Genomic DNA, 22123 nt, shown 5'->3' with positions numbered 1-22123 from the left:
ATCCTCTCTAAAGCCTCCACATCCTTCTGGTAGTGTGGCGACCAGAATTGAACACTATACTCCAAGTGTGGCCTAACTAAGGTTCTATACAGCTGCAACATGACTTGCCAATTCTTATACTCAATGCCCCGGCCAATGAAGGCAAGCATGCCGTATGTCTTCTTGACTACCTTCTCCACCTGTGTTGCCCCTTTCAATGACCTGTAGACCTGTACTCCTAGATCTCTTTGACTTTCAATACTCTTGAGGGTTCTACCATTCACTGTATATTCCCTACCTGCATTAGACCTTCCAAAATGCATTACCTCACATTTGTCCGGATTAAACTCCATCTGCCATCTCTCCGCCCAAGTCTCCAGACAATCTAAATCCTGCTGTATCCTCCGACAGTCCTCATCGCTATCCGCAATTCCACCAACCTTTGTGTCGTCTGCAAACTTACTAATCAGACCGGTTACATTTTCCTCCAAATCATTTATATATACTACAAAGAGCAAAGGTCCCTGCACTGATCCCTGTGGAACACCACTGGTCACAGCCCTCCAATTAGAAAAGCATCCCTCCATTGCTACTCTCTGCCTTCTATGGCCTAGCCAGTTCTGTATCCACCTTGCCAGCTCACCCCTGATCCCGTGTGACTTCACCTTTTGTAATAGTCTACCATGAGGGACCTTGTCAAAGGCCTTACTGAAGTCTATATAGACAACATGGGCAGCACGGTAGCCTTGTGGATAGCGCAATTGCTTCACAGCTCCAGGGTCCCAGGTTCGATTCTGGCTTGGGTCACTGCCTGTGCGGAGTCTGCACATCCTCCCCGTGTGTGCGTGGGTTTCCTCCGGGTGCTCCGGTTTCCTCCCACAGTCCAAAGATGTGCGGGTTAGGTGGATTGGCCGTGATAAATTGCCCTTAGTGTCCAAAAATTGCCCTCAGTGTTGGGTGGGGTTACTGGGTTATGGGGATATGGTGGCGGTGTTGACCTTGGGTAGGGTGCTCTTTCCAAGAGCCGGTGCAGACTCGATGTGCCGAATAGCCTCCTTCTGCACTGTAAATTCTATGATAATCTATGACATATACTTTGCATCAGTATTCACCAAAGAGAAGGAATTGGTAGATGTTGAGTCTGGAGAAGGGGGTGTAGATAGCCTGGGTCACATTGTGATCCAAAAAGACGAGGTGTTGGGTGTCTTAAAAAATATTAAGGTAAATAAGTCCCCAGGGCCTGATGGGATCTACCCCAGAATACTGAAGGAGGCTGGAGAGGAAATTGCTGTGGCCTTGACAGAAATCTTTGGATCCTCGCTGTCTTCAGGGGATGTCCCGGAGGACTGGAGAATAGCCAATGTTGTTCCTCTGTTTAAGAAGGGTAGCAAGGATAATCCCGGGAACTACAGGCCGGTGAGCCTTACTTCAGTGGTAGGGAAATTACTGGAGAGAATTCTTCGAGACAGGATCTACTCCCATTTGGAAGCAAATGGACGTATTAGTGAGAGGCAGCACGGTTTTGTGAAGGGGAGGTCGTGTCTCACTAACTTGATAGAGTTTTTCGAGGAGGTCACTAAGATGATTGATGCAGGTAGGGCAGTAGATGTTGTCTATATGGACTTCAGGAAGGCCTTTGACAAGGTCCCTCATGGTAGACTAGTACAAAAGGTGAAGTCACACGGGATCAGGGGTGAACTGGCAAGGTGGATACAGAACTGGCTAGGCCATAGAAGGCAGAGGGTAGCAATGGAGGGATGCTTTTCTAATTGGAGGGCTGTGACCAGTGGTGTTCCACAGGGATCAGTGTTGGGACCTTTGCTGTTTGTAGTATATATAAATGATTTGGAGGAAAATGTAACCGGTCTGATTAGTAAGTTTGCAGACGACACAAAGGTTGGTGGAATTGCGGATAGCGATGAGGACTGTCTGAGGATACAGCAGGATTAGATTGTCTGGAGACTTGGGCGGAGAGATGGCAGATGGCGTTTAATCCGGACAAATGTGAGGCAATGCATTTTGGAAGGTCTAATGCAGTTAGGGAATATACAGTGAATGGTAGAACCCTCAAGAGTATTGAAAGTCAAAGAGATCTAGCAGTACAGGTCCACAGGTCATTGAAAGGGGCAACACAGGTGGAGAAGGTAGTCAAGAAGGCATACGGCATGCTTGCCTTCATTGGCCGGGGCATTGAGTATAAGAATTGGCAAGTCATGTTGCAGCTGTATAGAACCTTAGTTAGGCCACACTTGGAGTATAGTGTTCAATTCTGGTCGCCACACTACCAGAAGGATGTGGAGGCTTTAGAGAGGGTGCAGAAGAGATTTACCAGAATGTTGCCTCGTATGGAGGGCATAAGCTATGAGGAGCGATTGAATAAACTCGGTTTGTTCTCACTGGAACGAAGGAGGTTGAGGGGCGACCTGATAGAGGTATACAAAATTATGAGGGGCATAGACAGAGTGGATAGTCAGAGGCTTTTCCCAGGGTAGAGGGGTCAATTACTAGGGGGCATAGGTTTAAGGTGAGAGGGGCAAGGTTTAGAGTAGATGTACGAGGCAAGTTTTTTTACGCATAGGGTAGTGGGTGCCTGGAACTCGCTACCGGAGGAGGTAGTGGAAGCAGGGACGATAGGGACATTTAAGGGGCATCTTGACAAATATATGAATAGGATGGGAATAGAAGGATACGGACCCAGGAAGTGTAGAAGATTGTAGTTTAGTCGGGCAGTATGGTCGGCACGGCCTTGGAGGGCCGAAGGGCCTGTTCCTGTGCTGTACATTTCTTTGTTCTTTGTTCTTTGTTTGCCCTACCTGCATCAATCATCTTAGTGACCTCCTCGAAAAACTCTATCAAGTTAGTGAGACACGACCTCCCCTTCACAAAACCGTGCTGCCTCTCACTAATACGTCCATTTGCTTCCAAATGGGAGTAGATCCTGTCTCGAAGAATTCTCTCCAGTAATTTCCCTACCACTGAAGTAAGGCTCACCGGCCTGTAGTTCCCGGGATTATCCTTGCTACCCTTCTTAAACAGAGGAACAACATTGGCTATTCTCCAGTCCTCCGGGACATCCCCTGAAGACAGCGAGGATCCAAAGATTTCTGTCAAGGCCTCAGCAATTTCCTCTCCAGCCTCCTTCAGTATTCTGGGGTAGATCCCATCAGGCCCTGGGGACTTATCTACCTTAATATTTTTTAAGACACCCAACACCTGTGAATGAAAATGTACTGAAACAATTGTTAAAGGCAGGACAACATGTGCTTCACAAAAGATAAACTTCAGTGTTGAAGCTTTGAAGTTCTGTTTTGGACCTACAAACTGTGGGGCGCTCCACCTTCATTAATTACCCTGAGTCCAATAAGTTTGAAAAATTTAGAATTGTAGAATTGTAGAATTTACACTGCAAAAGGAGGCCATTTGGCCCATCGAGTCTGCACCATCCTGTTTTTTTGAAAGAGTATCCCACTTAAACCCACGCGTCCACCTCATCTCCGTAACCCAGTAGCCCCATCTAACATTTTGGAAATTAAGGGTAATTTAGCCTGGCCAAAATCCACCTCACCTGCACATCTTTCGACTGTGGGGGGAAACCGGAGCACCCGGAGGAAATCCACCCATTTGTCTAATTATGAAAGTTTACTTTTCCTTTCATTTAACTTTTCTTCAATTTTATAAAAGTCAGTTGTATAGGCACCGGAAGAAAAAAAAATTGAGCAGCGTTAATAAAAAAATTAACTGGGGGAAACAAGTTAAACTGGGGTCTGTCCTTTTTCCATTGAAAAACATTTGACAAAAAATGTCAACTTGACAGAATTGCGCATGCTTGCTCCACCCTTTTGCAAGAACACAGTGAAACTAATGCTTTCCACGCTAAAGATTTTGTCTCAAGTCTGTGTTTGTTCAAATATACGACTTTATTTGTTATCTTTTGAGACAAAATACTTGTGAGCAGAACAACATGAAGTTCAGAATTGATTACAAACCCTTCTGTGGCTGACGTTAAAGCGCCGAATTGTGAGAATATTGAACCGTCTATAAAAGTGTTCAGAGTTCATGAATAAGAATAGAATAGCAATCAATGGAAAGCCCCACTTCGAACAGAAGATAGAGAGAGGAAAGTTACACCATGACATGGAAATTGGAATAAGCCACCCTTGGTGTCGTTCAATGAATACATCGACCTGGTGTTCAGTTCCATTAAACTGAAATCTGGAAAGTGTGGATGAGATGTATAAATTGATAGCGACGTACAGGAGATGGATGCATCCTTGCCTATTAACATTGTGATATAACTGCAGTTAATGTTCTGGCTATGATCTGAGGAATTTGAAACATGCAGCGAGATAAAAGCAAAGATATTCAGATACTGCTGTGACCTTTTAGTAAAATTACCAAAAAGCCCCATCATGGTTTTCATTGAACGGCATGTGTGGCATGATATTTGGACAATGGGGTGTGTGAAGATTTGATCTGTTACGTGTTAAGTAACATGAGAAAATGCTTTGGCAATGTTGAAGAACAGGTTCCAGACCTGCTCAGCAACCTGGCAGAGAAAAACTACATGAAGTGATCAATGTGGCCAGTCGAATGTGACATTTCAAATTATCAAAGCATCAACACATATTCCATTGAAAAATACTTTGAAACAGTTGTCTTAACCAGATTAAATAGAACTTTTTTTATCCATTTACGGGATGTGGGCGTAAATTGTTGATCAAATGCTGCCTTGATGTCAAGGGCAGTCACTCTCACCTCACCTCTGGCATTCAGCTCTTCGTCCATGTTTGAACCAAGGCTGTAATGAGGTCAGGAGCTGAGCGAAACCCAAACTGAGTGTCCGTGAGTAGGTTATTGCCGAGTAAGTGCCACTTGATAGCACTGTTGATGACTCCTTCCATCACTTTGCTGATGATGGAGAGTAGACTGATAGGGTGGGTTGGATTAGTCCTGTTTCTTTTGTACAGGACACACCTGGGCAATTTTCCACAGTGCCGGATAGCTGCCAGTGTTGTAGCTGTACTGGAACAGCTTGGCTAGGGGTGAGGCAAGTTCTGGAGCACGTCTTCAGAACTAATACTGGAATATTATCAGGACCCATAGCCTTTGCAGTGTCCAGTGCCTTCAGCTGTTTCCCGATATCACATGGAGTGAATCGTATTGGCTGAAGACTGACATCTGTGTTGCTGGGGACTTCTGGAGGAGATTAAGATGGATCATCCACTCGGCACTTCGAGTTGAAGATTGTTGCGAATGCCTCAGCCTTGTCTTTTGTACATATGTGCTCGACTCCTCCATCATTAAGGATGGGAATTTTTGTGGTTTGTGGTTGAATACAATTCTGCTGCAGCTGATGGCCCACAACCCCTCTTGAGTTGCGAGATCTGTTCGAAGTCTATCCCATTTAGCACGGTGGTAGTGTCATACAACACGATGGAGGGTATCCTCAATGAAAAGACTGGACTTTGTCTCCACAAGAACTATGTGGTGGTCACTTCTACCAATACTGTCATGGACAGATGCCTCTGCAGCAGACAGATTGGTGAGGATGAGGTCAAGTATATTTTCCCCTCTTGTTCGTTTCCTCACCGCCTGCTGCAGTCCAGGTCTAGCAGCTATGTCCTTTAGGACCCAGCAAGCTCGGTCTGTGGTGGTAATACCGAGACACCCTTGGTGATGGACATTGAAGACCCCCACCCAGAGCATATTTTGCACTCTTGCCACCCTCGGTGCTTCCTCCAAGTGATGTTCAACAGAGTACATATCCATCAGATGATGGTGGTTGATATGTGGTAATCTGCAGGAGGCTTCCTTGCCCATGTTTAACCTGAAACCATGAGACTTCATGGGGTTCAGAGTCGATATTGAGGACTCCCAGGGCTCCCTCCCGACTGTATACCACTGTGCCGCTAGTCTGTGAGATATCTCTCCCAGCTTTGGCACAAACCCCCAGATGTTAGAATGAGGACTTTGCAGGGTTGACAGTGCTGGGTGTGCCATTGTCATTTCTGGTGCCTGGAAAGGGAGATGGGCCCAGCCACGGAAGACCTGGTGAAATGCATTGAAGGAGGACATGCAAGAGCAGGAGATAATGAAAGAGGTTGTGATGATCTATAGCTGGTTGTGGAGTCTTGCTGCCTGTTGTCCTAAACATGAGCAGGGGAACTAAGTCTATGTAACTTTTATTCAGAGTTTTACTTTAAATGTTGGATACTGCAGAGTTTAATCGGAAATTAAGTATATTCTTGTAACCAAATGTTAAAATGCCCAATAAAATTTGATATGCTAATCTATGTATTCTTGGTTGGTTATTAAGTTTTCTGTTTCATAAACCTTTGATTCAACATTGGCAGATAATGCTGACAACTTTTAAACTTTATTCAGCATAAGTGTTACATGACAGTGTTTGAACAGCAGTTACATTGTACAAATGAGAATTATGTTATACTGTTTGTACAATCTTTGCCATTTAAACTGCACACCTTTGGACTGTGGGAGGAACCCGGAGCAGTCAGAGGAAGCCTACGCAGATCAAGAAGAGAATGTGCAAGCTCCACAAAGAGCAAGGCGCACTGAGGCAGTTGTGCTAACCACTGTGCTAACATGCTTCTACAGTATCATGCCCAGAAACAAATTGAATATTCTAAGGTGGGCTATCTTTTCACTTTATTGGGTATATTATCCAGGACTATTTTTAATTCTCCCCCTACCCCTGCTACTCCCACTTTGCTTTAGTTACAGGAATGTGAAAGGCACAATGGTCTATTTGCTTATTACAAAAGTAAAACAGTAGCATCGTAAAACAAAACAACAAGTCATTATCTGGTGCAATTAACGTGCTTCATATGAGGATTATAAAACAAAACATGTCACTGAACTGCAAGTAAGACAATAGGTTAAATCATGTGTGTGGCTAGGTCCTCCCTGGATTACAATTATCTGAAGATATGCATTTTCTAATTAAACTCCTACCTCAATAAGCGACCATATTGAACAGATTAGAGGACTCCTGATACCCGAACACCCTACACACAGAAACAGAAATGGCTGGTTCATCGAGCTGCTGTGCCTAAATCAGAATGACCGAGTACTGCTTGGTGTGCTGACTGAGAAATCCAAACCAGGCAGGTCTGGCCTAGGTTGCTGCCGAGGCAGACTATCAGAAGCAGAGAGAGGCAGTGGAGGTGCAGAGATGGGTTTCAGTGTTGGCAAAAGAACCAGAGGAGATACGAGAACTGTGTTTTATGGAACATGATATGAACTGGATAAATCTGTCTGAAGGGTGGAGTTAGTGAAAGGGTTTTGGATGTTTAATGTGGACATTAACATTGTCCTTCTGGATAATGGGGTACAATCTGTGCTTCATTTTACCCGCTTTGTGGGTCAAACAGGTGCAACAATGACCAACATCTGGTCTAGTTGTTGTCATCTTTGGGCATCCTCAGAGTCCTGGCCAACATGTATCCTTCAATAAGCATCACTCAAACATGTTATTTGGTCATCATCACATTGCGGTTTTCTACATTTCAACAATTATTCGACTTCAAAAGTGCTTCATTCGCTGTAAAACCCTGAGGGACAGGAGGTTGTTAAAGATTCTGGAGATCGTAAAAGATTCTGGATATTATTATAAGTTCTGGGCGTGCAGGTCCACAGTTCGTTAAAAGTGGCAGCACAGGTGGAAATGGTGGTAAAGAAAGCCTATGGCATGCTTGCCTTCATTGGACGGGATATTGAGTACAAAGGCTCGCAAATTATGTTAGTTATATAGAACGCTGGTTAGGCCACACATAGAATACTGTGTCCAATTCATTCACCACACTACCAGAAGGAAGTGGAGGCATTGGAGAGAGTACAGAAAAGGTTACCAGGATGTTGCCTGGTATGGAAGGTATTAGCTATGAGGAGAGTCTGAATAAACTGGGATTGTTCTCCCAGGAGACGAAGGCTGAGGGATGACCTGACAGAAGTTTATATAATTATGAGGGGTATGGATAGGGTGAACGGTTGGAGGCTTTTTCCCAGGGTGGAAATGATAATTACAAGGGGGCACATGTTCAAGGTGAGGGGGTGATAGGTTCAGTGGAAATGTGCGGGGGAAGTTTTTTTACACAGAGGGTGATGGTGGCCTGGAATGCACTGCCAAGTGAGGTGGTTGAGGCAGATACCTTAGCGACCTTTAAGACTTATCTGGATAGGCACATGAACAGACAGGAGAGAGAAGGATACAGGTGGTTGGTTTAGATAGGACTCGTGATCGGCGCATGCTTGGAGGGCCGAAGGGCCTGTTCCCGTGCCATACTGTTCTTTGTTTGTTGTTCTTTTTTATGTTAATTTTGATTCAGATTAGCCTGTTAAGACACCCTGGGTGAGTATGCAGTCAATTCCAGCCCCACAGACCCCGGAGTCCCAACACAAGTGAATTAACCAATAATTTGTATAAAGTTTGCAGAATCTTTGGCCCCTTGATTGCTCAATAAGTAATAACCATCAGATTTGTAGGTTGAACACAATAACTGTTTATTTATAACAGGAACAAAGGTGAAATATGCAATATTTCTACCCCCTTTTAACTCCCCCCCCCTCCCCCAAACACACACAAGACGGATAAACAAAGAGGGGGGGAGAGGGGTAAAATAAGCGGGATTAAGATGAAATGAGGGAGATGAGTGTCCTTGTTTCTGATGGTGAGGTCATTGCAGCAGGCAGTCCTCCCAAGATGCTGAGTGATTGAAACCACTGGTTGGATTGCTAATGGGGATGTTCTGGCAGTAGCTTACAGTTAGAACTCCCAGGCTGCAGATTCCCTCTGGGAAGTCACTAACTTTTTAAAGTCTGGGCCTTCACTCAGAGGATCCGCCTCAGGCCTGTTTAATTCTTACTTGTTTCCACCTCCACCAGAATGATCAATAGCCTGACTGAGATAAGAACAGAGTTCCCCAGACAAGATTTTTAGAAGTGTTTTTAAACAACTGACCCTACCTGCAGCTGGGCTGAATCTCCCTGCAGTTCAATCTGGCTGTCGATAGAGAGAAAGATCTTTAATTTAGATCTTCAGAAATAATCCATTAGATGAGAGAGAGAGATCAGGGCTGTGACCCTCCACCTTCTGACTAAAACAAAAGTAAAGCCTGGTCTCCCTCAGGAAGATTCCAGTGACAGCAGAACCAATCATGCTTTGTCTTTGAGAAGAACCCAGATCTTGGGAAAAGCTCATTGGCCACCAGACCGGCCAATAGTGCGGGTCGTCACTAATGCCAGACCAAACAACACATTCTGGAGTTCCATGTTTAAAATTAAACATAAGCTGCTTGGTCATAAACACATTAACCATCCATGGACAAAATATAGTATTAGCGAACAGGTTAATGGAAATTAAAAGGAGGAAAGGGGAACAGATAGATGTGAAACAGGAGGATCTTTACACGCCTCATATTTCAAAGCTGTAATTGTATTCCAGAGTTTGGTTACATGTTGAATCGTGATCAGTTTAACAGGAAACAAAGTGTATCATTGTAATCACCTATTGAAACTGTTGATTAACCTTTTGAGGTGCTGCGTGCGATTTATTGGCCTTGCCGCAACCGGGGTTGCACGGTGGCACAGTGGTTAGCACTGCCGCCTCACAGCATCTGGGACCTGGGTTCAATTCTGGCCTTGGATGACTGTCTGTGTGGAGCCTGCACGTTCTCCCAGTGTCTGTGTGGGTTTCCTCCCACAGTCCAAAGATGTACAGGTTGGGTGAATTGGCCCTGCTAAATTGCCAATTAGTATCAGCGTCTGTGCAGACTCAATGGGCCAAATGGCCTTCGCCTGCACTGCAGGGATTCTGTGACTTGGTGTTAGGTCGTGGCCGTTGAATCTCCAGCGAGGCCAGGATCGGGATTTGTGACAAAGTCTTGCAAGATTCAACAGAACCTCACAACATCACAATCTGTTTCTCGCTGGACAATCCATTAGGCCCATTTAAATATGGGCTTGCCCAATTCATCAGGGGCCTGGGATTTACCTGCCTCGCTAGCAAGACCTCATCCGGGTTCCATTTGGTACTGGTTCACAAAGTTGTGATGTCTCGTCGGGGGTTTGCTAGTGAGTGGAGGCTCTTGGGTGGCTGGCAAAAGGGCAGGGTAGCACGTTGGCACTCCTGCTGGCACCTGGGCTCCTTGGCACTGCCAGTTGGCATTGCCAGTCTGGCACCCTGGCAGTACAAACCTAGCAATGTCATGGTGCCCAGGGGGTGCTAGCAGAGGCACTGCCAGAGTGCCAGGTTGGCAGTGCCATGGTGCCCAGGTTATCTGTTCCACGGGTCAGGCCCGGAGGTGCCTGCGTACAAGGGGTGGGGTGAGGGGGGCTCAAGGACTCTGGAAAAGGTAAGTTGGGTGAAGTGACGGATCGTGAAGCCCCGGTGGGGGCGTGAGGGGAGGTTGGCAGGGGGAGGGGGGGGGGGCGGGGAATCAAAATATTGGGGCTGACTTTCCAAATGGTGCCCGATTGCACAGCGTAGGAAATGACTTAAAGAATGGCCTCAATGCCGAGAAACACCCTGCGAAACACCCCGTTCAGTGGACTTTAACTTGAGTCCGCTGAATTGCTCCCGCTGTTTCCATTTTAAAATGTTGGCTATAAAGTTTTTTTAAACAAGAAGTATGATTCAACAATATTGGTGACTATTATGAAACTTTATTCAGTATCAGTGAGATTTGAAACAGTAGCTGATAATTCGTTTACATTCAGATTACACCATTTATGCTTCGACTAAAATTCATGTTCACATGTGGCTGAACCTCTGGCCTAAACCTCCGGCACATTCTCCAAAAATCTCTTAAGGTTTTCTTCCCTGGTGCAAGACGGAGTCTGCACTCTTTTCAGAACAATTTCTATAACTCAGAACAATTTCATTGATTTATAGCATAAAAGTCCATTAGGTTAATACAACAAAAATAATACAACTGGGGAAAACAGCAGCAACTAATATTTGTATAGCACAGTTAAAGTAGCAAAATGTTCCAAAGTGCTTTACTGGAACATTATAGAACAAAACATGACATTGATAATGAACTTTCAGGTTAAAAATCATCGATATGTTCAGACAATCTTCGGATTAGTTTAACAGGTAACTTTTCTAATTAAGCGTTTATCCCAATAAGCAACCACAGTGAATATCTGGGAAGAATCCCAGAAACACTACAGAAAAAAATGCATTCATAGAATTTACAGTGCCATTCAGCCCATCGTGTCTGCAGCGGCTCTTGGAAAGAGCATCCCACTTAAGCCCATGCCTCCACCCTATCCCCGCAATCCAGTAACCCCACCTAACCTTTTTGTTTGGACACTAAGGGGCAACTTCGTATGGCCAATCCACCTAACCTGCACATCCTTTGGGACTTGTGGGAGGACACCGGAGCAACCGGACGAAACCCACGCAGACATGGGGAGAACGTGCAGACTCCACACAGGCAGCGACCCAAGCTGGGAATCGAACCTGGGACCTTGACGCTGTGAACCAATTGTGCTAACCACTGTCCTGCCGTATTGTTCACGTGTCTGAATTGTCTGTGTCTTCATCAAGAGGAACCTCTTCAACAAACGTCCACTCCCTCCACCACTGATGCCCAGTAGAAGCCGTGTGCACCGTTTACAAGATGCACTGCATCTTCCAACCCCACAATCAGAACCACCTGCAAGGACGAGCAGAGCAGATGCATGCAGACACCACCACCTGGAGGTTCCCCTCCAGGTCTCACCATCCTGACTTGGAAATATATCGGCCGTTCCTTCACTGTCACTGGGTCAAAATCCTGGAACTCCCTGCCTAGCAGCACAGTGGGTGTATCTACACCTCAGGGACGGCAGCTGGTTCAAGAAGGCAGCTCACCACCACCTTCTCAAGGGTAATTATTAGGGATGGGTAACAAATGCTGGCCGAGCCAGCGAAGCCCAAATCCCCCAAAATTGAATGAAAAATAAAGGTGGTGTCAGAATGGTCGAGCACTGTTTGGTGAGGTTACTGAGACATACAGACCAGCCTGGCCTGGATTGTTGCTGAGACACACTATCTGCAGCAGGGGGACAGGGGAGGTGCAGAACACTTTGGCAAAGGAACCAAAGAACATTTGAGGAGGGTGTTTTACATTGAGGAGGGTGTTTTACACAGCAAGTTATCTGGAAAACACTATCTAAAGGGTGGGATAAGTAGTTTTAACAGTAACTTTCAAAGGGGAATTGAATAACAATGTTACGGTCAAAGCTATTGCCAACCGATGATTGGATGGTTGTGCAAGCCATCCTATCTGAAAGAGGGGCCTTTCCCACAGCCCCCAATGCGGTGATGGCTGCAATGCCGCTGTAAACATTAGCGCCATTTCTAATGTCTGCCGCTCAGTTTATCAACATCCTGGGGGTCACCTTTGACCAGAAACTGAACTGGACGAGCCATATAAATACTGTGGCTACAATCGTAGGTCAAAGGTGAGGAATCCTGTGGCGAGTAACTCACCTCCTGACTCCCCAAAGCCTGTCCACCTTCTACAAGGCACAAGTCAGGATGGAATACTCTCCACTTGCCTGGATGAGTGCAGCTCCAACAACACTCAAGAAGCTCATCACCATTCAGGACAAAGCAACCACTCTTGATTGGAACCCCTTCCACAAACATTCAGCCCCTCCACCACTCATGGCAGAAACTCACCACGGTTCCTGAGACAGCACCTTGCAAAACCATGACTGCTACCATCTAGGAGGACAAGAGCAGCAGATAGCTGGGAACACCACCACTTGGAGGTTCCTCTCCAATTAACACACCATCCTGACATGGAAATATATCGCCGTTCCTTCAATATCGCTGGGTCAAAATCCTGGAATTCCCTCCCTAACAGCACAGTGGGTGCACCTACACCTCAGGAACTGCAGCAGTTCAAGAACGCAGCGCACCATCACCTTCTGATGGGCAGTTAGGTACGGGCAATAATGCTGGCCTAACCAGCGAGGCCCACATCCCGTAAATAAGTTTTTAAAGGTTACACTGGATGCAAATTTATAATCAGGGTCAATTCATTTGGAAATGGATTTTATAAGAATCCAGAATCGAGAGCAAAGCCAAATTAAAGGAAATACTTTTGCCTTCTGGGACAGGGATCGAATAAGGAATGAATTGCATTTCAAAAAAATGAGTTGCTTCTATTATCTGAGACCGTCACCATGAGGCAGGGAGAAATTATGGGATGGGTCTGTTAGTGACCTTTAATCCCGCAAATTGTCAGCGGGGGGCAGTTTTTCGCACTGTTGTTCACTCCTGGACAGAAGTAGGGAAAGATTCTCTCAGTGAAAGTGTGGGTGAAAGTGTGGAGATGGGACATGCTGTCCGCATTGTAAAATGACACCTGTCCCCCCTCATAGTCCAGGAAAACTCCGATCTTCCGGGGATTCACACTTGAGATGTGGAGGATATCAGAGCGGGAGGTGGAAACATATAAACTTTCAGTTCTGATCCACAAAATCCAGTATCCACTCTCAGGGATGGTATTGATTTTCCCCTTTCTCCTCACAGACTCTCGGGCCACTCCGATCTCCCATCCAGTCTTTTTCCCCACCTCCACCTCCCAGTAATGTCTCCCTGATGAAAATCCCTCTGATCCCAGGACACTGCACCAGTAATCAAACCTCTCCGGGGTGTCCGGGAGCGGCTGCTGTTTGTCTCCGAGTCTCACACTGGTCCGGTCCTCAGACAGGATGAGCCAGGGATTCGCTGTGTTCGGATCCAGAGTCAGAGAGGCTGGAGCTGGAGGGAAGTTAAAATAACACAGTCAGTGATTTAGGGACAGCTGCGAATCGCATGGGTTGATGGGAGAGGGTGGCAGAGAGAGCAAGAATATGAGGAAGAGAGAATTGAGGGAGGAAGAAGAAGCGATGAGAGGGAGAGGTGGAGCAGGAAAGAGCCCGAAGGGTAAAGAGAGAGGGTGGTGCAGGGGCAATAGTGGGTCAGAGGAATCATGGAGGGGAGGGAGAATGAATCAGAGGAGCACCAATAGCACTAGTTAGCACTGACAGCAGAGAATCCAGCCCATGTTTATCACAGTGGTTAGCACCGTTGCTTCAGAGCGCCAGGGTCCCAGGTTCGATTCCCAGCTTGTATCACTGTCTGTGTGGTGTCTGCACGTTCTCCCTGTGTCTGCGTGGGTTTCCTCCGGGTGCTCCAGTTTCCTCCCACAAGTCCCGAAAGATGTGCTGTTAGGTAATTTGGACATTCTGAATTCTCCCTCGGTGAACCCGAACAGGCGCCGGAATGTGGCGACTAGGGGATTTTCACAATAACTTCATTGCAGTGTTAATGTAAGCCTACTTGTGACACTAATAAAGATTATTATTATTAGAGTCTGGACAAGGGAAAAGAATAGCCACAGAGATTGAGAATGAGTGTGAGTGCAAGTGGAGGGATGGAGCTGGAAGGAGACAGCAGCTAGTGAGGGATAAGTGGTTCGACGGAGTGGGGAGAGAGCACAGGAAGGGAACAAGGAGTGAGAGACAATAATATTGAGAGTGTTTGAGAATGGGAGGAGAAGGAGTGAAAGAGCAGAAGAGTATGTGAAAGAGCTGGAAGGGAGAGACAGGAGGGGAGGGGGAAGAGTGAGAAGGTGAGAGGGTTAGAATGACCCAGGGTCAGAGGGTGGCGGAGGTGTGGGGGAGGGTGGGGGGGGGTGGGAAGAGCGACGTCAAAGGGAGACAGAGTTTGGGGTGTGGGGATGCAGGTAGGTGAGAGTATACTCGAAGGAGGAGAATATTGAGAGAGTAGGAGGACAAACAGATGTAGAAAGCTTGGTGGACCATAGAAGAAGTGGAGCAGGAATGGAGAGGACAGTGTGTGCAGAATGTGGAAGAAGTAAGAGGGTACGGAAAAAGCGAGGTTGAGGAGGGAGAGAGTGAGTGTGGGGTGAGAGGAGAGAGGGTAGGAGGTGGGAGAGAGGGAAAATAGAAGGTGTGAGTGTGGAGTGAGAGGGAGTATGAAGATGGGAGGGGGGAAGGTGGAAGTATAGGGCAAAGGGCAGAGCAGAAGGGGAGAGAGGGAACAAGAGTGTGGAAGAGAGCATGGGAGGTAGAGGCAAGAGAGGAAAGGAGGTGGGGGACTAGTGCAGGTTGAATGGGGGAAGAGTGCGATGGAGGGAGGAGAGGGCGGGTTAGAACGGGGAGAGCGTGAGAGAAGGATGAGGTGACAGATCTTGGGAAGGGGAGAGACAGCACGAGAGTGGGATGGAGAGTGTGAGGTTTTGGAGAAGAGGGAGAGAATTCAGGAGGAGAGTGGAAAGGGCATCTTGGGAAGTGGAGGGGAATAGCAGAATGGGGAGGAGAGAGGGGAAGCAGGAAGGGCACGGGAGAACGGAGGTGTGGAGGAGAGAGTGAGAGGACAAGGAAAGAGATGGAAAAGATGGAAGAGAGGGAGTAGATATGGGAGGAGAGTGACAATCTTGAGAAGGTTGAGAAGGAAGGAGCACTAGTCAGGGGTTGAGGGAGCTTAGGACAGGGCAGGAGAATGGGAGGATGAGGAAGAGGGTAAAGCGCGTGCAGGGTGAGAAAGGGAGAAATAGTCAGCGGAAGGAGCACCGAATGTGGAGAATAGTGAGGGGAGAGAATGAACTGCATTAAATGAAATGAAAATCGCTTATTGTCACAAGTAGGCTTCAAATGAAGTTACTGTGAAAAGCCCCTAGTCGCCACATTCCGGCGCCTGTTCGGGGAGGCTGTACAGGAATCGAACCATGCTGCTGGCCTGCCTTGGTCTGCTTTAAAAGCCAGCGATTTAGCCCAGTGTGCTAAACCAGCCCCTATTATTGAGGAGAAAGAGAGAAAAAAGGGAGGAGAAGAGGGATGAAGGGAAATGAAAGGAGAGAGGGGTAAAAGAGCTGGAAACAAGAATTGATGTGAGAATCACTGCCTTTTATATCAAGGTATAATTTGACCAGTGTGGCATCAAGGAGCCCTGATAGATTTGAAGTAAATTGAAATTTGGGAAATCTCTCCATTGGTCGGACTCGGGCTGAAAACAAAGGAAGACAATCATCTCAGCCCCAGGACAGATATGGAAGAGCTCCTCAAGGTAATGTCCTAGCTTCAGCCATCTTCAGTTGCCTCGTCAATGACCTTCCTTCCATCATAAGATTAGAAATGGCAATGTTTGCTGAATATTACACAATTTTTAGTACAACGTACAACTCCTCAGATTTTGAAGCAGTCCCAATTCATATGCAGCAAGATCTGGACCAACATTAAATCTTGGGTTGACAAGTGGTAAGTAATATTCGTCCCACACAAACGTGTGGGGCAATAACCATCTCCAAGAAGAGACAATCGAACCACCACCCCATGATATTGAATGGCATTCCCATTGCTAAATCCCCCAGTAACAACATCCATCGTCCCGAAATAATTTAAAACTGTCTAACCACATAAATAGTGTGAAATGAAAATTGCTTGTCACAAGTAGGCTTCAAATGAAATTACTGTGAAAACCCCTAGTTGCCACATTCCAGTGCCTGTTCGGGGAGGCTGGTACAGGAATTGAACCCACGCTGCTGGCCTTGGTCTGTGACTATAAGAGCAGGTCAGAAGCTGGAGCCATCCACAAGGTACATGTCGACAGACTCCACTTGCCTGTATGAATATCGCTCCAACAATGCTCAAGCAGCTCAACACCACCCAGGACAACGCAACCCACTTTATTGTTTCCCCTTCCTCAAACATTCACTCCCTTCACCACTGCAGCTGTGTGTACCATCTACAAGATGCGAAGCAGAAACTCACCAAGCCTCCTTTGACTTCCAAATCTGCAACCTCTGTTAGTACAAGGTCAGCAGACAGATGGGAACGTCACCAACTGGAAGTTTCTCTCCAAGCCTCACTCACCATCCTCTCTTGGAAATATATTGTCGTTCCTTCACTGTCACTGGATGAAAATCCTGGAACTCCCTCCCTAACAGCACTGTGGGTGCACCTACACCTCAGGGACTGCAGGCTTCAAGAAGGCTGCTCACCACCACCTTCTCAAGGGGAATTAGTGATAGGCAATAAATGTTGGTCTAGCTATCAACACCCTCATCACGTGAAAAGAAAAAGAAAATCACAGGTTCCAGTCTTTAACCAAATTAATTTATTCCACAGGATATTAATAAACATAAACACATTGGATGTGGAAAAGGCATTAAGCCCTGTGGGTTTGGTCAGAACAAGCTGGATGGATAGCCATGTGGTTCCACTACAGAAATAGCATCTACCAAACAATGTGGAAAATTGCCCAGCTATGTGCTGCCCACAAAAATCAGGACATATCCAATCCAGCCAATTACCACCCCACCCGTCTTCTCTCAGGCATCACCTTCTTCAGCAATAATCTGTTCACTGTTGTTAAATTTGGGTTCCTCCAGGGCCATTTGTCAGTCCTCATTACAACCTTGGTCTGAAAATTAACTGAAGTTCTGAATTCTGAGGTCAGGTGTCTGGTTTAGCTCACTGGGCTGGTTTAACTCACTGGGCTAAATCGCTGGCTTTTAAAGCAGACCAAGGCAGACCAGCAGCACGGTTCAATTCCCGTAACAGCCTCCCCGAACAGGTGCCGGAATGTGGCGACTAGGGGCTTTTCACAGTAACTTCATTGAAGCCTACTTGTGACAATAAGCGATTTTCATTTCATTTCATTTCAAGTGTCCTTGACATCAAAGCCACATTTTGATCAAAATGTACCACAAAGCAGCACTAGTAAATGGTTGTCAATGACAACCATGGAGAATCTTTTCATTGATTAGAGACATAACTAAATATAGAAGATGGCAGGAGTTTCTCAGGATGACATCCTCGGCACAATTTTCTTCAGCTGGTTCATCAATGACATTCTTTCCTGCACGAGGACAGAATTAGGGACATTTGCTGACAATCACACAATGTTCAGTACTATTCCTAAACCCAGAGACTCTAAATCACATTTTTTGTGTAAGCTGTATGTAAAATCTCAACAGCATTCTGATTTGGGCTGATTAAGTTGCATTTGATGGGCCGAATGGCCTCCTTCTGCACTGTAAATTCTACGATTTAAGCACCAGGCATCGGCCATCTCCAGCAACAAAGAATCTAAATACCTTCTCTTAAAATTCAGTGGCATCATCATCGCTCAATCCATTTCAATCAAGAACCTGGGACTTACCATTGACCAGAAACTTAACCATACCAACCGTTAAATAATGTACCTAAAAAGCAGGTCAGAGATTGGAAGCTCGGTGGTGAGTAATTCCTGACTCCCCAAAGCCTGTCTACAAATCAGGAGTGCGATGGGATCGACTCCACTTGCCTGGATTAGAGCAGCTTGAATAGCACTCTGATAAAACACAGGTTAAAGGGATATGGGGAACAGGTAGAGAGGTAGATTGGAGACCAGGAAGAGATCAGCCATGATCGGATTGAACGGAAGGGCGGACATGAAGGGCTGAATTGCCTACTTCTGCTCCTAATTCCTATGTTCCACTCAAAAAACACTACACTATCCAGGACAAAGTACACTGCTTGATCGTAACCCAATGTACCTCCCTCCCTCAATGATAGAGTAGCAGCAATGTGTTCCATCAACAAATGCACTGCAACAAATTTGCCCACCTCAGGACTCGTTCCTTCTCCTAGTAACTGTGGAACTTGACAATGATTGCCCGAACAGCCAGAAGCAGCACCACGCCTACCCAGATGAGAAAAGAGAAGAAAAGTAAAGTAAAACCCTCAGGGAGAGAACATCGAACCGGATAAGGGAAGCCACCGTCCAACAAAGGACAGACAAAGCTTGAGAGGTTTCCGAGTCCGACAACGATCCTTTGCCCATCTGCTGCTTTGTTTTATACTTTTTGGACATTACTTTTGGGTGGGAGCCATCTCCAAGCTGATTGTTCCAAGTTCCACCCTTTCTATTACCTCTGAATTGCCCGTTCCTAAAGGAACTACTATAGTTTCCCACAACCCCCCCCAAACCTGAGTGAAAATATCCCCAGAATGAGGCTTCTGCTTGAGTGACCAGTGGGACCAATCTAATTCGGGATCCTCCCAAACATTTTGGACATATAGCCTGTAGGATTTGGGTCCTCCAGGCCCTCCAGCAGCCCAACAGTTCGCAGATGAAAAATTAAATTAAAATGAAAATCGCTTGTCACAAGTAGGCTTCAATGAAGTTACTGTGAAAAGCCCCTAGTCGCCACATTCCAGCGCCTGTTCGGGGAGGCTGGTACAGGAATTGAACCGTGCTGCTGGCCTGCCTTGGCCTGCTTTAAAAGCCAGTGATTTAGCCCAGTGTGCTAAACCAGCCCCTATTTTTCCTTCCAGATTTTGCCTTCTGGAGCGATTTTCCAGATTGTCAACCTTGGCCCTCAGCGCTTTGGTATCACCGGCCAACAGTGCCATCGACACATCGAAGGAGGCAATCCGGTCACTCTGCTTTGACAGAGCCATCTCCATGCCCTGTATAAACACACCTTGTGCCTTCACAGTCTTTTTTTAAAATTCCTTTATCAGGGTTACAAAGCCAAAGCTCAGTGTGGACAGGGCAAACCCCTAATCTAGCTCTGTGCCTGCTCCATAAAACAATTCAAATTGAATCCAATTCATTGCCCCACAAGAGAGACATTCCAGATCCAGGCATTGCACCTGACCTCACGCTCAATCTTAGCCAAAAGGCCAAGAAGCGATGCCTTTACAGTCTAGTCTCTCTTCTCCAAGGCTGCACGAATGGAGTCCAGGGCCCCTTCCGCTGCTTTATTGAGATCCTCAGAGACTTGCTGCCGTTGCTTCTTAAATTTCTCTCCCGAGAAGCTTGCAAGCAACTCGGCCGTCCACAGAGTGACCAGAGTCGCAGCAGTAGCCGCCGCCACCCGCCGCCATTTTCTCCACTGATGAAGCTCGAGGGACTGCCGAGTCTGACAACGATCCTTTGCCTATCTGCTGCTTTGTTTTATACTTTTTGGACAGAACTTTTGGGGGGGCGCGCATTATCCCGTTGAACTACTAAAGTTTCACCCAAACACCCCCAAAAACTGGGTGAAAAGAGCCAAAAACAAAGTACCCTGGTGGGAGCCACCGCGTGTGCGATTACTCACTAGGCGCCACTACCAGACATCCCTTCAACTGTTTTTCTGCTATTGGACGAATTGAGGATGAGGGAAGCCTCCAGTGTCCTTTGTTGGACGGTGGTTTCCCTTATCCGGTTGGATGTTCTCTCCCTGGGGGTTTTACTCTCTTCTCTTTTCTCATCTGGGTGGGCATGGTGCTAGTTCTGGCTGTCCTGGTGAGTGGATGGGAGCTCCTGTATATCGGGGGGGTGGGGGGCATGGTGGGGGGAGGGTCCTCCCTCCCCAGAGTGCCGTCCTGTAGGTTGTTCTTCCTCAGGACTGTGGTTTGTTTCTGTCTTGGGCCAGGGTGTGGATCCTTTCTTTTTGTGTATGTGGGCAAGGTGTTTTGCTGGGAGGGGAGGGGGTACGTGGAAAAAAGGAGGCAGGTCTGGGGTTGGCAGGTGGGTGGAGGTTTGGAGGATTGGGGGGTGGGGGGGGGGAGACGTGTGGTGGGTGGGTTGTTGGTTACCCGGTTGCCAAGGTTGGCTTTTGTAATTTTGTATCTATGAAACATGCCTTCAAAAACAATATTTTTCAAAAACTGGACATATCGTAAGAGTTTTACCGGGGTTAATGGAGTTTATCATTTCTCTCCACGCTGTGTACTGTAAGGGGCCTTTGAACTTTCCGATAGACAGGTAGACATCAGTTCCTGAGAGTTTGTTAATCTCATCACTGATCCTGTAAACATGTAACAGTTTAGGTTATAAATTCAACTTTGTTAAAATATTGTGAACATGCTATGAATGGTCACGTTATCCCAACATTCCCATCTTTCAGCACTTTTTGTATTTGAGAGAAAGTGATGAAAATGAAATGGTAATCTTGTTCCTATAAATGAGTGAAAGATAACTTAGAAGTTCAATGACAAAAAATGGAAACACCTGGTGAATAAAGCATTCCGTAGCCTGGTAACACAGTCGTTAATAAGATGTTACATATTGGGGAGGTTTCCTGGTGCAGTGAGTAGCGTCTCTGCCTCTGAGCCGGAAACCCAGGTTCAACTCCCACTCGAGGTTGTTCTGACCAAGGAAAGTGTGTTCATAATCCTGCCTGTCAATCTGTCCAATACACATCAATGGCAGGCAGCAAGACTGGGAGACGTTCCTGGTCCACCAGGGGATCAAAAGAAAATTGTGCCTCAGCTGTCTTTGTTGAAAGCTCCTGCCTATAACTTGAATGTAACGTACATGTTGCGATGGCAACTTGGACTGCTTGTTGAACCAGTTTGCTGCATGGCAGATGTGTATCTGACTGGTGCCAACACCATTGGGCTGGATCCGTGTCTGGCTGGTATGGATTTGGGACCTGCATCTTTTCCCTTGGTGGGTCTGTGGTGCAGTGGGTTGGATCTGCCTTTGTGTCGAGAACTCAAGAAGATGCTACATATAACAGGAGAAGATATGCACACTTGCTACTTTATAATCAAAGTTTGTAAAGCTGAGACAAAGGCTTGAAATATTAGAAGCTGTGTAAACATTAAAAAATTCAGCATCAGCTTATTCGTCCATTATGTAACATGTGATCCCAAAACACTCCGAGAATCCTGGCCTCTGCAGGCGGGGAAGGCCCCAGGACCGGACGGATTCCCGGTGGAGTTCTACAGGAAGTACGCAGACCTGTTGGCCCCGCTACTGGTGAGGACCTTTAATGAGGCAAGAGAGGAGGGGACCCTGCCCCCGACAATGTCGGAAGCGACAATTTCTTTGATCCTAAAGCGGGACAAGGACCCACTGCAATGTGGATCGCACAGGCCAATCTCGCTCCTCAATGTGGATGCAAAGTGCTGGCAAAAGTGCTGGCCACGAGGATCGAGGACTGTGTCCCGGGGGTAATCCACGAGGACCAGACGGGATTTGTAAAGGGCAGGCAACTAAACACCAATGTGCGGCGGCTCTTAAACGTGATAATGATGCCATCGGAGGAGGGAGAGGCGGAGATAGTGACGGCTATGAACGCGGAGAAGGCCTTTGACCGTGTAGAGTGGGAGTACCTCTGGGAGGTGCTGTGTAGGTTTGGGT

At 46.6% G+C, this 22123-nt stretch overlaps 1 protein-coding gene across 1 annotated transcript in view; it reads right to left on the bottom strand.

The window, feature by feature from the left end:
- Nucleotides 1-10643: 10643 nt before the first annotated feature.
- LOC140389148 (uncharacterized) overlaps nucleotides 10644-22123 on the bottom strand; it is a 51993-nt gene continuing 40513 nt past the window's right edge. The window contains exons 12-13 of the mRNA XM_072473306.1: nucleotides 20668-20783; nucleotides 10644-13756 (exon numbers count right to left, since the gene is read on the bottom strand). Coding sequence (XP_072329407.1) covers nucleotides 13209-13756; nucleotides 20668-20783 — 664 coding nt within the window. The 3' untranslated portion in view covers nucleotides 10644-13208. The remainder of the gene's footprint in view (nucleotides 13757-20667; nucleotides 20784-22123) is intronic.

Source organism: Scyliorhinus torazame, chromosome 14 (genome assembly GCF_047496885.1).
Source record: "Scyliorhinus torazame isolate Kashiwa2021f chromosome 14, sScyTor2.1, whole genome shotgun sequence".
Taxonomy (NCBI): Eukaryota; Metazoa; Chordata; class Chondrichthyes; order Carcharhiniformes; family Scyliorhinidae; genus Scyliorhinus; species Scyliorhinus torazame.
This window is presented reverse-complemented; position numbering and strand designations above follow the sequence as displayed.